The 14,052-nt window shown below is 37.3% G+C and overlaps 1 protein-coding gene across 1 annotated transcript; it reads right to left on the bottom strand.

Moving 5' to 3' along the window:
• Nucleotides 1–4,645: 4,645 nt before the first annotated feature.
• Nucleotides 4,646–7,247, bottom strand: LOC148832749 (5-beta-cholestane-3-alpha,7-alpha-diol 12-alpha-hydroxylase-like). The gene has a single exon (XM_088919142.1). The coding sequence runs from the start codon at nucleotides 7,157–7,159 to the stop codon at nucleotides 5,624–5,626; it is 1,536 nt and encodes a 511-aa protein (XP_088775268.1). The 5' UTR covers nucleotides 7,160–7,247; the 3' UTR covers nucleotides 4,646–5,623.
• Nucleotides 7,248–14,052: the final 6,805 nt, after the last annotated feature.

The raw sequence follows: 14,052 nt of genomic DNA, 5'->3' as shown, positions 1-14,052 counted from the left end.
CACACCTCTCTGCACCCATTCTGACTTCACACCTCTTGATTGGCCTCTCTTTCTGTCCCCTGCTCCCGCCTCTCACTCCTCCTCCCTCCCAACCTTTGTTCTCCCGCTACTTTACCTTTGCCTACTGCCCTGTCTCTCTCACACCTGAAGAAGGCTCCACGGCCGAAACGTTGTGTTCTCTTTCTTCTTTTTTTCAGCATGGAATAAACCTATTACTTGTTCCTTTGCAGCCTACGCATGCTGACGCAGCTACCCACCTGAACTACTACCATCTTTTCTTTGTTTGCTTTCCTGCAACTCCTCCATGCGTCAGTACCTAAGGTGTGTTTGACAACAAGTGCGTTCTTAATTTGGTATAGTTGGCATTCTGTCACATAGTTCAGGTGGGTACAAGGCGTTGGCTGCAAAGGAACAAGTAATAGGTTTATTCCATGCTGAAAAAAAAGAAGAAAGAACAACGTTTTGGCCGTGGAGCCTTCTTCAGGTGTGTTTCGGTAATCTCCACGGCCAAAACGTTGTTTTCTTTCTTCTTTTTTTCAGCATGGAATAAACCTATTACTTGTTCCTATTCTGTTACATAGTCATTTAGCCCACAGACTGTTTAAAGGGATTATTGGAATGAATTTAATTTTGATTTGAGAACTAAGTGTTTTTTTCCCTTCTCGTTCTGGAACTGAAAATAAACTATAGCTACAAAGCCCACTGATTGAAACACAAGGAAAAGGTTCTTTCCATCTTCAACATAATGAAAAGGATTTCATTCTCTCAGTTACTCAGACTTTGTTGTTCATGCAGAGAAGACAGTGACTGGGTTGTTCTTAATGAGGTAATATAGTATGTCCATAGGAATCGACCACGGCATTAATACAGTAGCAGACATTATTATCATCCAAAATGTAATTTTCAGAGCATGGCTGTGAGAGTGTGGCTCTTTCAGACTTGAAACCTGATTTTTATCCTGGTAATCTGAATTCTCTTAGAGTACTGGAATCTGAACTTTATTATATAGTATAAGGGAGATTTATTTGGAAATTCCCTTTAATGAACCCGTTGGCTAAAAATATCTCCTGAGCTGTTTCTTAACAGTAGGTGCTTGAAAACTTTCCAAGACTGTGAGGAAAATAGAGGGAGCAAAGTACAATAAATCTTAAAGGTAAAATGCTTTAGTCTGCATAAAGACTGGGAAGAAAATTCACTTTTCAACAGGACTAAAAGCACACTGGAGTTGCTTAGCAAGAAGAGAGTGAATGTCCTGACATGAATCTGCTAAAATTCTGTGACAATCCTTCAAACCTTCTCTCCATCAACAATCTCCAACCAACTTGACAGAGCTTCTGCAAAATTAATTGAGTTTTCCAAAAATATGCGTCCTCTAGAATTTCTTCTGGATTTCTATATCTTTGGACCCTATTTCTCACTTCCTTTTACCTATTCTCACATTGTGTTTCTGATGTTGTCCTTACGTTTATTCCTGTACCTCCTCTCATTCCCCTAAATTCTTGAAAAAGGATCCACAGCATTTTTTTCTTTATACTTTTAGGGTGAAATTCAGCTCTACTTTGAGCTCTACTCATTTGCTTGTAACTCTTTAACACTTCCACATTTTAAACACATATACTGTAAAGTAAAATACTTATAATATCAATTTGAAATTAGCATCCTGAAAGTGTACAGCTTCGCTGTTATTCTCCTATTGTAAAAAAAAAAGTTTTGGAATTAAATGACAGATTTGAAGAGCACACTTTTATACAGAGGTTCTGAAACTTCAGGCAATTATCGTTTTATTGAGTATTTAATTAAATGAGCAATTGTAGGTACATTGTTGGCCTTTGTCCAGAAGGACTGAGGCTAATGGAATCCCTTCTCCCTAAATACTGTACATGGATTGAGTCAAGAGACTGTTGCAAGAGATTTAGAAGGAGGTGGAGTTGCAGTCCAAATTTCTCAAATTGTGAAAAAATGAATTGATGGTATCACAATTTTACCAAAAACGTGTAAAATCTTCAACTTTGTGAAACTACTGTATGGTTACCATATTGTCACAGGCAGATGAGAAATCGCTGGTCTCGAATTGTGAATGTGAAAGAAGAATATGCGAATTGTGACGTGAAAGTGTATTTTAGTTGGCTGACAGGTTGCTCTTTTTTTGCAATACTCTAAAAAACGTGTCAGTTCATGAAAATATTAAATACTATTAACGTCCTATACATAAAACCATAAACATATTGTCATAAACATAAAACACGATTATATCGGTTTATTAAAATACTATAAACTTCAGGTCTAAGACATTTTTACAGTGCAAAAGGGCCGCTTTCGTGTCGGTGAAAAGTTTTTTTGCCTCATTCTGAATCCCAGAAAATGACGGCAAAATGGCTCTACACACAGTCCGCTTTGTGATGTAAATTGGAGGTTGTACACATTACCGTGTACATGGTAGTTTCTTTGTGGTTTGAAATCTACTCATCATTCCCGATTCATTATAACCCCAAAATGTTGCAGGTCCCCCTTAATACTCAGAAGTGGAGTGTGGGGGTTGTGACTCACAGATATGTGGGGGTATGTTTAACCTCTCTTGCAAAACTGTATTTAAAGTCGTGCATCAATAAACTAGAGTCTCTTCATAATAAATGAGATACAGGCCTTTTGGTCTCCTCTCTTCTTTAACATATTTATTCTCCCACAATCTAATTATTTTTGGATTAATTTATAACTTCAATTAAAGTAATATCTAATTTTGTTTCAGTATTTATTTATTTGTGCAACCTTTGGTGGAATAATTAGAAGAGATGGGCAAAAGAGACTTTTTTTTGACAATTTCAGGAGCATTTGCTGAGGCCGGTAAACTCGCCGTTTCAAATGACATGAACTCTGATGGAAAGAAACATCATCAGAGTTTCCAGGCACTGGATCTGTATTAAGACTGATGTATCAGATTTATCAGATGTATCACTGATAGAAACATCAGTAAAGAGATCCTGCATCACAGGGCAACTATGTTCCACTGGTATCCTGCCCTAGTACTGGAAGTCCCCTGTATCTGCTGGTTTTCGTTTCATCTGATTTGATTCTTGTTGGCACTAATTCATTTTTCATTAATCCACATGATTGTTTGAGCAGGCGCAGATGGGAATACTCAATAGTGTTGCAAACACGCCCACAATGAAAGTTATTTTCCCCTTCTACAGAGGTATAGTTGGTTACATTTCAGGCAGAGCACCTGAATGAGGGTAGTCCTGAAACTGACTAAATGGTACAGGGTTAATACTATTCACAGATATTATCTTCAACACTTTTACAGTTGCATGATTTTTTTATTTAAAAAAATGCTCCCAAATTGATACATTTATCCTGTGATTAAGAAAAAAAAACTAGAGGACACAGTTAAAGTGTCTAAGGTGTTTCTGAAACAACAGTAAGAAAAGCTGTATTCCTCTCTAGACCTCTGGACACTCTGAAAGGCCAATTATTACATAAGAGATGGAAGCAGTGCAGATATGGGAAAGTAAAAAATACAAAAAGGAAATGAACACTAAAACATTTGAATTGGTAGTTCTCAGAACCATAGACAGGAGTCAGCATTTTAGCAGATAAGAGGGCATAAAAAGAGGGCATAAACTGTAATACATCCTTAGTCCTGGGGGCTTTTCTTCCCAGTTGCCTTCAGCCATGAGTGAAGGTGCTACAAGCTGAAAAGAAGTCTTCAAGGATGACTAACTCTTTCTGCTTCATGAAAGAGTTTGTGTTTAGCCAAGAAGCACAAGATTTGCTGTCAAATCTGCTGAGATTGAACCTACTTGACGCATGGTACATACAGTACTTCCAACATTGCCTGGGGAAATTTTACATTTGTTTTGATGTAGCTATATGAAAGTATATCAAGAGCATATAGTTCTACAATCATTTCTCATTAATTTATATTTACTGAACAGGGTTTGTGACATTTTCATTTTAAATAAATGTATCTGCTCTTCAGTGTCTGAATTCAGAAGCAATGGTTTTTGATGTTCGTAGTTTAAATTGTAGTTTTATGTTATAGTTTTAATATTTTAATAGTTGCAAATGCGTTGGACAGTTTTGTTACAGTGTGTCTGTATCTCTTGGAAGCTCTGAGTTCTTTGTGTTTTGAACTCTGGTCATCCTCTTATTGTTCTGAGCTTTGGGTAGGGATTGTGGTCTGTGTTGTTAACTTGATTGTTGATGGTGTAATTTGATTGCTGGGTGTAATCATCAAGATTATTTCTGGGATGGGATCCTAAAGACCCTACCAATTACTTGAAATCATTTGTTTGGCTCTTTGTATTTTTTTTACAGACAATTGTTTTTACCATAGATATACTGCAAGTATATACAGTATATATACTGTATATGGTAAAAACTTGAAGATGCAAAGAGTATAACAGTTGAACAATAGGTTTGCATAAAATGATGTGAAAATGAAAAGGTTGTACAGTAAGAACCTACAGTACCAAATATAAATAACAGCAATATTGTATACAGAATATGTCCACAAAGAATTCAGATAACTGAACGGCATTCCTCTTTTCAGATAAAAAGATGCTGCCACAATGTAGTTGTTTGCAGGGTAACTCCAGTAGATGGAAATGTTGAGTTAATTTTAAATGAAGATCATAATCCAGGCAGATTCCAGATTTACTGTGCATTTATTTAGATAAAACAAACTCCTTGTTACTTTTTAATAATATCAGATACAAGATACAAGTTCCCCAATCAAAGAAAAGAAATCCTGTATAATAAAGTTATTGTTGAGAGCAGCTGAAACTCTTTAATCTGCATTGAAATTTCTTATTTACAGTTTGAAAAATACCCTTTCTGCCTGTTGAGTTAAAAGTTGATTAAAAGAGAAGTAAATGAAAAGTAGAAAACAGGATAGTATCATTTCTTTAGAAACCTTAATGTGTATTAAACATTTAAAATATTTAAATGACAATTTCTCCAGCATTATTGGGAAACAGTGTAGGCTCAAGCATGTAAATATAACAACAGGATTCATGTACGGTGGTGTCACTACAGAAACCTGGAAGAAGGCTATGGGATTGAATGTTAAAGCTGATGAAAAGCAGATGTTTCATATTTTTTTCAATGTGGGATTCTAGAAAATATGTATATTGTAGAGTAGTGCTAAAACTGCCATTTTATTTATGACTTATCTAGATAACTAAAATACTAAATATCTCTTTCATAGCTTTGTTTTGACCAGTTGTATTAAGAAGTTAAACATGGTTTGCTATGTTATGAGCTGCAAAGCAAAAACTTTCCAGTATGTATTTTTAAATAAATTGATTTTACTTATTTTAATTAATTTAATGCACAACTGATAAAAAAGTGAGCTCTTAAAATGATGTGATTGCATTGATTAGCACTATCTAAAGACTCAAAGCATTGAATATAATAAGATTAACAGTACATAATTTTAACTATACTTATATACCATATATTTAATAATGGTGATTAACAAAACTGAAAAATAGATTGGATTTTCAGATTTTGATTTTGTTTTAACAGATTTCACTATAATTTATAAGAGTTATTCTGAATCTGCATTAGGATAAACAGGAACAAAATGCTCACGTAACACTCACAATCACTTCCTGAACTTGATTCAAAATCTTAACCTGTATTTAAACTGAACATCCCTGGTTGGTTGCATGGTTCCAAACCCCCAACGTTTGGGATCGATGGAGGGGATTTCTTCTTCTGGGCTCTTGAGCTCAAAATCAAAGTATGTTAACATTAAAAAGACAAACTGCTTGAGCTCGTTTGTTGCAAAGAAACGGCCTGGACACATTGATACCCCAGCACCCCAGGGCATATTATAATATTTCACCTTCTTACCATTCTTATAAAAGTCTGTCTTTTTGGTCCCTTCTGGTGTGAGGAATCGATCATATTTAAAGGTCTGTGGGTCAGGGTGAACAGAAGGGTCCATCTGAATAGCAGTATATGGAAACAGTGCAACTCTGTCCCCTTCTCGGATGTTGTATTCTCTACCGTCGGCCAGCTTGAGGGTCATATCTTGCAGAACAGATCTGGTTAGGATAGGAGCAGCTGTGAGACGGAGGGACTCCTCCACTGCACTGTCCAACACAGGGGTCTTCAGAAGCATGTCTCTTGTGAGATTGATAAGCGGCCCCCCACGTTTTACCTCTTGTCCTGTTTCCTTCAAGACCTCTTCCACTTCCTTTCGGATTGCCTTCATTGCGTCAGGATGCTTCATGAGGAACAGAAGCAGCCAGAAAGCAGCAGGGCCGGTGTTGCCTTGAGAAGCCCAGAGCAGCAAAAACATATATCTGTCCAGCATGAACTCTTTCATTCCATATTCAGCTCTCTCTTGCTGCTGTTCTGAAATCCAGCCACTAATATTTTCCTTTTGATTCACATTCTGTACAGACAGAATGCTACTGAACAACCGTTTTAGTCTTTCTGCTTCCATTTTCTCTTTCGGTGGCAACACTCCATAGGCCAACCTAGGGAACAGTTTGTCATATTTTCTGAACTCATAAAATAGTTCATCGGATTGAATGCGGTCTTTCTCCTTTGCTTTTTCCAAGCTGCCTGCAGACTTCACTGGTTCATTGCCAAAAAGGGCAAGGTAACCAGCCCTGAACACAATATTGTAGCTAAAGTTAAAAAGTCCATCTTCTTTCCACTCATTCTCATCTTTTTCTGTACCCACACTGTGTAGCATCAGGTTCTGAAGGTTGCTCATCATGGCCTGGGTCATGACTGCCAAACCGTCCCCCATCAGATACTTGTTGCTAGAAGCTTGTAGACGTTTGTGGTCATCATCTAGGGGATGGTAACCAAAGACCCTTGCCACCAGTTGTTGTGCAAACTTGGTAAAATCCAGCTTTGTTCGTGCCTCCTTCACCACTGATCCGAAAGACAGTGGATCCATTAGGAAATGGAAATAGTAGCCGGCTAACTGCACTGTGAACATATCTCCATGCTTCTCCTTCATTTTCTGAAGGAACTTAGCTGTGTCCCTGCGGAAGTCTAGGACATGACCGAGCCAAGGTATGAGACCTCGGTCTAGCGGGGGTTCTCCAGGGCGTCTTCTGCGAAATGCGCCCAGGAGATAAAGTCCACCGAGAATAGAAACCAGCAATGAAAGAAGAACTGAGAGTAAAAAGCTCATTTTGCCAGACTGTCTCACAGAGCTGCAATGAGTAAAAGCACCACTTGCTCTGAATATAAAATGAAATTCTTGCTCCTCCTCCTGACTGCAATATACTGAGGCAGAGATCATTGCATAAACATAAGTAATGGGAAACCTCAGCATTTAACTCTTTTATTGCCTTGTAGTTGTTGAGTTCACATTTCATCTGTACAAGGAGAGCAGCATAACTGAAATTCTTTCACTAACACTAGAAAATATCTGACATCTCCTTTCAAAGGTGTTTTGAAAACATCATTATCTTGACTCTAAGTCTGCAGTACTACATTTTTTACAATGCCCTTTTTATAAATATTTTACCCATATTAACGTAAACATTTTACATCAATTCTAGAAGTTTCCAAGGAGAGGTATCTTGATTTTTAAAAATGTGCTAATATTATGTTGTTACGTCCCAGTGTGTGTTCTGTGTGTGTTTTTTCTGTTATGTCCACACTGCTGACCCTTGATTGTTCTCCCTTCCCCATTGGCCAACCATCACACCACTGTTTCAATATGATGTCATCATCAATTAGCTCTCAGCCAATCAGAACACATCTTATTCAGCATATACTGTAACATGGAGGTTTTCAGCAAGGAGAGGCCTTTCGTTTGACTTCGGTCCCGTTTGGTTTTGTTTATCGCTTCGCTTCGCTTCGCTTCTGGTTATTGCTTCAGCTTCGTTTGTTGGTTTGTTTTGCTTTGTGTGTGTGTATTTTTTGTATAGCTTCGGCTTTGTTGTTTTGTTGGTTTTTTGTTAGTTTCTTTGTACTTTCGTTTGTTTGTGTGTTCATCCTTGTTTTGCCATTACCTTGCCCCAGTGTTACATGTTGAACTTTTGTGTTCTTTTGTACCCCGCTCCTGTTGATTACTCTTGTTTTCCCTTATTTGTATTCCTGGTTCACTTGTGTTTTTGTGTGAACTTTTGTATATAAGGTTAGTTTAGGTTGTTGGGTACACTTACACACTTAGTTGATTTTGTATTAGTACACTAGTTTAGTACGGGTGAGTGCCGTTTGTCTTGTATGGTTTTGGGTAGTCAGTGCAGGTTAGTTAGGGTGTTGAAGACGCCGAAGACCGTGTGTTTCGGGTTTTCTTTTGTAGTCAGATTAGCTTTCCCTCACTGTCCTAGCCAGCTCCATTTTTGTTTGTTATTTTCTTTCCTTTGGCACCACTCTAGTTCCTTACCCTTGTTATCACGCTTCCTAGCCCTTCACCAAAACCCCCCCTGCTTCCAAAAGAATTATCCTAAATGTTACACCCCTTTACCCCTAGACACTTGGGGTCGTAACATTTGTGATAAACACATAATATTAATATGTGATTAATAATAACAGGTAACATTACCTTAATATATAATAACATTATATATCAAGATAATAATGAGCTTATCATCTTTCCAGTAGAAAGCATCCTTGGCTATGTATAAGAAAAACAGTATTTGAATTCCTCTCACATCACTTTTTTTTTTCCGATTGTAACTAAAATATCATATAGGACAGGAATTATATGGGCCATGAATTCATGAATTCACAGCCCAGAAATATTTAGTTTTCAAAAAAAATAAATGTATTACTATGATATATACTAATTCCTGTGTAAGCACAGCATTACAACAGTTTCATTACACTCACCATCTCTTATCACAGAATAAAAAAACAAACTCACTAGGGTTCAGTTAAAACTGAAAATCGTGTATCCATGTGTACACTGGAAGTGTTTATTCAACTGGGACTTGAAAGGATCTTTGTCCTCTACTGCAAAAGAATATTAATGTAACAGGCAGGGTTTTTGTGTTGGTGTGTTAGTATTCATTTAGTGAACTGATTTTTTCATTCTAAGTTTCAAAATGAGAACAAAAAAAATACACTTCAAAAATAACCATTGATGTCCTGGAGAACTGCTGTTCTGTGAGTGCTCATGAAACAGCCAGATGAGCCTGGAAAAAGCTAAAGCCTCATTTGACAATTAAATCCATTGACTGAATGCTTATGTTTGTTTTTCACTTCTAGCATTAGGTTTCAACACTTATTTTCATGGTGTTCACTCTTTCGTTTCCGCTCAATTTTTTTCTAGATCTTTCTAGATTCCAGATCTGATTTTATTTTTAAAGCATTGCCTCCCACATCACCAAATCAGGTTTCATACCGCATCCAGGTGGATACTGCACATTGGTGGTGGTGGACGGGAGTCCCCCCATTACCTGTAAAGCTCTTCGAGTGGGGTGTCCAGAAAAGTGCTATAAGTTAAGCTATAAGTTAAGTAAAAGTGCCATATAAGTTAAAGCAATTATTAATTATTAATTATTATTATCCTGACTCTTAACAGCAATAACCATTTAATATTCTTAATCCAAGTCATTTAGCCACTTTAAAAACTCCAAAGCCCTCTGAGAAGTCCTGTGATTCATTGCTCCCCAAGGCCTACATTCTTCTATCTCTTTTCCCTATTTTCTCTTACATTTGTCAGAGTTAATTAAATATCTTGGCTGTAAACATGGTTATATATTGCATTAAATAAATTTTCTCCAGTAATTTGCAGTATAAATGTAAAAACATATACTGTGTAGTTTTTAATCATTTCAGCCAAATATCATTATTGTAATGGGTTGAATCCATCACAGAAAATCTCATACTGTATTTACCCGAATATAAGCCACACCTTTTTTTCAAAATCTCTGTGTGGTACAATAGGCCTGTGGCTTGTATATGAAAACAAGTTAAAAAAAACTTAAGTTGATCTGGTTGTTGACATGTTTACCACCAAAGTGCTGAACAGTGTTAAACTGTTTGTGTGTACTGTAATGGACCGCCATTTTGCTTACTTGAGGAAAAAAACAGTATGTCATTGACATTAACAATCAACAATTCATCTGAAAAATCCCAGGACATTTCATTCACGTGATTCTAGAAAACAGCTGGAGCATTGTAGAGTCCTAAAGGCGTAACAAAATATTTGTATTCATCTTCAAGAGCTTCATACACACCCGAGGAATCTCCACAACTGCAATGTTTTTTTTTAATTTTTTTAAGTTATGTTATGTATGAGTGTAATAATGGGTCTTATAGGTGGAAAATCATGATTCACTTAGTGTGAAATAGGCTTTGTCCACTTTGTGTGGCAAGCTGTCCTGTGACAGACCTGTAATAACTATTGTTTGTATCTGTTACAAGAAGATGGCAAAATGGGTCTCAGAGACTCATATTATTGTACTTAGATCACCTCTGTATAACTATAATGATATATCTATATTGATATTTGTTTGCAATGTGGGAATGCCACATGGGTTTAATTAATAGCTTTTATATATAAAAGGTAGTAAGAACAGGTTTGTTAAGACAGAAAGTAGACTAGAAGTTGCCTGGCAGATCAACAAAGCAACAGAGGTGATGCTGGAGGTGGTTGACAGTATGTGTTGCATATGGTAATTCCAAACATTCAGACTGATTACGAAGATTTGCAAACTATATTTAGAAACTATTTCCGTCTCTGGCAATTGATCCTATGTTTGTATACCTCTTAGTTTTATACAAGTATTGTGCCCAACACAACTGTTTCAAAGAAAAGGACATCATTAAGGAACTCACTTTTAGTCATTCCTTTAATTCACCTGAAACCCAAACTTCCCCCTTTTTACAAGAATTGACATTTTCAATCTGCTGATTGGGGGTCCTATAATACAGGGGATTGGCCACCTGAGCTAGTCACTTTTCTAATGATTTCCTTTTAAATTAAGGGACCCAGTCAAACCCAGAGAAAAAAAAAATTAGAATGAATCCTTAATTCTTAGCTTTTTTTTCTAAATGATACTGTAATTTGATTTTAAAAATCTTGAGCAGGCTTAATTTAATTTGATTTAATTTACCTCTCAAGTGCTAGGAGGAATTACTGATATGTGGGGAATGCTTGTTTTTTTATGAAGTGACAGAATCATGAAACAATAAGAAAGTTTAACTTGCTGTTTTTATTGTAATTTAAATTAGTAGTGTCATTTTGCTTGGTGTTTAAGAAGGGCAGCTACAGCACATGATATCACTTTCACAAAAAGCATTTTCTGCCTATTGATATGTTGTTAAATAAATTAATTACTTTCTTTTATCCATCCATTCATTTTTTTACCACTGTACCCAATGCAGGGAGGTGGGGGAACCACCTGCAATGCAGGGAGTAGGCCAGTGTCACGAACGTCCAAAGGGACAAACCGTGGAGAGCAGGAGAGCGGAAAAAGACCCATATGCGTAGCAGCGAGACGGGAAAAAGGCCCGGGCTCGTTAGTGCAAAGAGTTCAGGACTGCCGTATAGAAACCTATGCCCTCAGGTAGCGGACGTGGGGTGACCTGGTGCTAGGCGGGTCTCAGGACATCGAACGTCAATGCTGAGCGAGGGCAGAGTGCCCAAGGGAAAGAGAGGGACCGGAAGGACAGCAGGCAGGAAACTAGGGACAGGACAGAGAAGGAGCGCCCTCTGGCAGCAGAGGGCGTGACAGCCAGTCCATGACATGACACGCATACACAAACACATACCAGCGCCAGTTTTCCCAGAAGCCACTTAACCTGCCAGTATGTCTTTAGGTGGGTAGCTGTGTCAGCATGTGTAGGCTGCAAAAGAACAAGTAAATAGGTTTATGCTGAAAAGAGAAGAAAGAAAACACAGCGTTTCGGCTGTGGAGCCTTCCTCAGGTGTAAGAAAGATAGGGCAGTCAGCAAAGATAATATATCATGGGAAAACAAAAGCCAGGAGAGAGGAGGATGCGGGAGCAGGGGAGAGGCAGTGGCCAATCAAGCGGTGCGAGGTCGAGAGAGGTGAGGAGAGGTGTGAAACGAAAGCTACAAATGAATAGAGAGAATTAGAAGAAAACAAATCTGTTGTTTGAGAGAAGGGGGAAGGTGTGAACTGAGTTTCAGGATAGTTTCTGATGTCTTACTGCTATAGGAGTTAGGGAACCTTACTTTGAGAACGCACATGCTCTAATGAACGCTGAAATGTTGTGTTTTCTTTCTTCTCTTTTCAGCATGGAATAAACCTATTACTTGTTACAGCATGTCTATAGATTGTGAGAGAAGACAGCAGCACCTGCAAGAAGTCCATGCAAACATACCAGGAAATGAACCCAGGCTGTGCTAACCACTGAACCACCACGCAACCCCCAAATGATCTTCTTATTTGATCAACACTCAGGTTTCTATGGAAGCACGTTTCTGCCAGGGAGTAAAAAAAATGCGCTGTCTCAAAATTGCGACTTTGTATCTCAGAATTGTGACTTTATATCTCGCAATTGTGACTTTAAAACTCAGAAATATGACTTAAAAACTCAGAATTATGACTTAAAAACGCAGAATTGCAACTTACAAACTCAGAATTCCAATTTTATCTCTTTGCGACTTTTTATCTCACATTTGTGACTTAGAAATAGCCCACATTTCATTGTCTGTCCTCTTGTTAGTGTAACAGATTCGGGTTCTAGGGCTTGTGCCCTCACCACTCCCACCCAGTTCATGCCTCACTGCATTGGCTCGAACCCAGCTGAGCTAAAGAAGACTTTCTTTTTTAAACAAAAAAGGAATTGTACCAAAATTGTTTTGGATAGATTTCCAAAATGTTATTGTTAAACATTTAAAGTAAAATGTTAAATTTAAAGAATTTTATATTTTATATTTTTATATTTAAATCTGATATGGATAAAGGATATGTTCTTATTATTAATCTGTTAATTATGTTGGCAAAATACTTCATCCACAAAGGTAAATGGTCTAATACTGCTCCCTCTATTAATGCTTATAAAGTACAATTCCTTTTTTACTTAAATTCTGTTAGAAATTTAAAGAATCAAAAGGCAAGACAAACAATGGAAATGTGTAAAAAGTATAAGTTTAAACTTTTATAATTGTGAATTCCTCTGGATGTGAATTTCTGTATCTTTTTTCATATTCTGTCTCCTTTTTTGTATTTCTGGTGTTTAAATAAAAACTTTTTAAAAAAGCCCACCATCCACTATTCCATCTGGGTACTATGGAAGCCTGCCTGGCGGAAATGGGATTCCATAAAAATTTGTGTAATTAATTTGATTTTTTTCAGGGCACTGTACAACACAAGTCTTCAGGCCTATAGATCCTATGATCCTGTACGATCCTGTACAATCTGGTTGCAGGGCAGTGACAGCACCGCCCTCCCCTGCGCATAACAGGGATGTTAGCCAGCAGGGCTAAAAAAGTCTTCTTTAGCTTAGCTGGCAAGACCTGGGTTCGAGCCAGTGCAGTGAGGCATGAACTAGGGTGGGAGCGGTGAGGGCACAGGCCCTAGAACCCAAATCCGTAACAATAACAAGACAGACAATGTGTTTTTAAGTCATAAGTCTGAGATATAAAGTTGCAATTCTGAGATAAAAAGTCGCAATTGTGAGATACCATAGTGTGTTTTTTTTTTTACTCCCTGGCAGAAACGGGTTTCCATAGGTTTCTGATAATTTCACTATAAAGTTACAATAAATTGGGTGGAAATCTTTGAAAAAGTAGTATGATGTTAAGAGTTGCAGGTTGAAAACCTTAGAACAAGAGGGGAAGTTAACTTGAATGATGACAGAATAGTGACAGAATGATGGAAGATAATGACAGAAAACTGATAAAGTCTTCTTTTTACAAGAATTAATACATTTTCATATAAATCAGTATTAATGATGTCTGTACTTTTCTTAAAAGTGCAGTGCTATGGCTTTTGATGTTTATAGTTTTCATTGTAGTTTTAGGTTATACTGTAGTTTTAATATATTAATAGTTGCAAATACATTGGACAGTTTTTGTTACAGTGTGTCTGTAACTGCTCTTGGAAGCCCATAATTCTTTATGTTTTGAGTTCTGGACATCCCTCTTATTGTTCTG

Source organism: Atractosteus spatula, chromosome 6 (assembly GCF_055471065.1).
Source record: "Atractosteus spatula isolate fAtrSpa1 chromosome 6, fAtrSpa1.hap1, whole genome shotgun sequence".
Lineage (NCBI taxonomy): Eukaryota > Metazoa > Chordata > Actinopteri > Semionotiformes > Lepisosteidae > Atractosteus > Atractosteus spatula.
The sequence above is the reverse complement of the archived record's forward strand: the minus strand, read 5'-3'. Positions and strand labels throughout refer to the sequence as shown.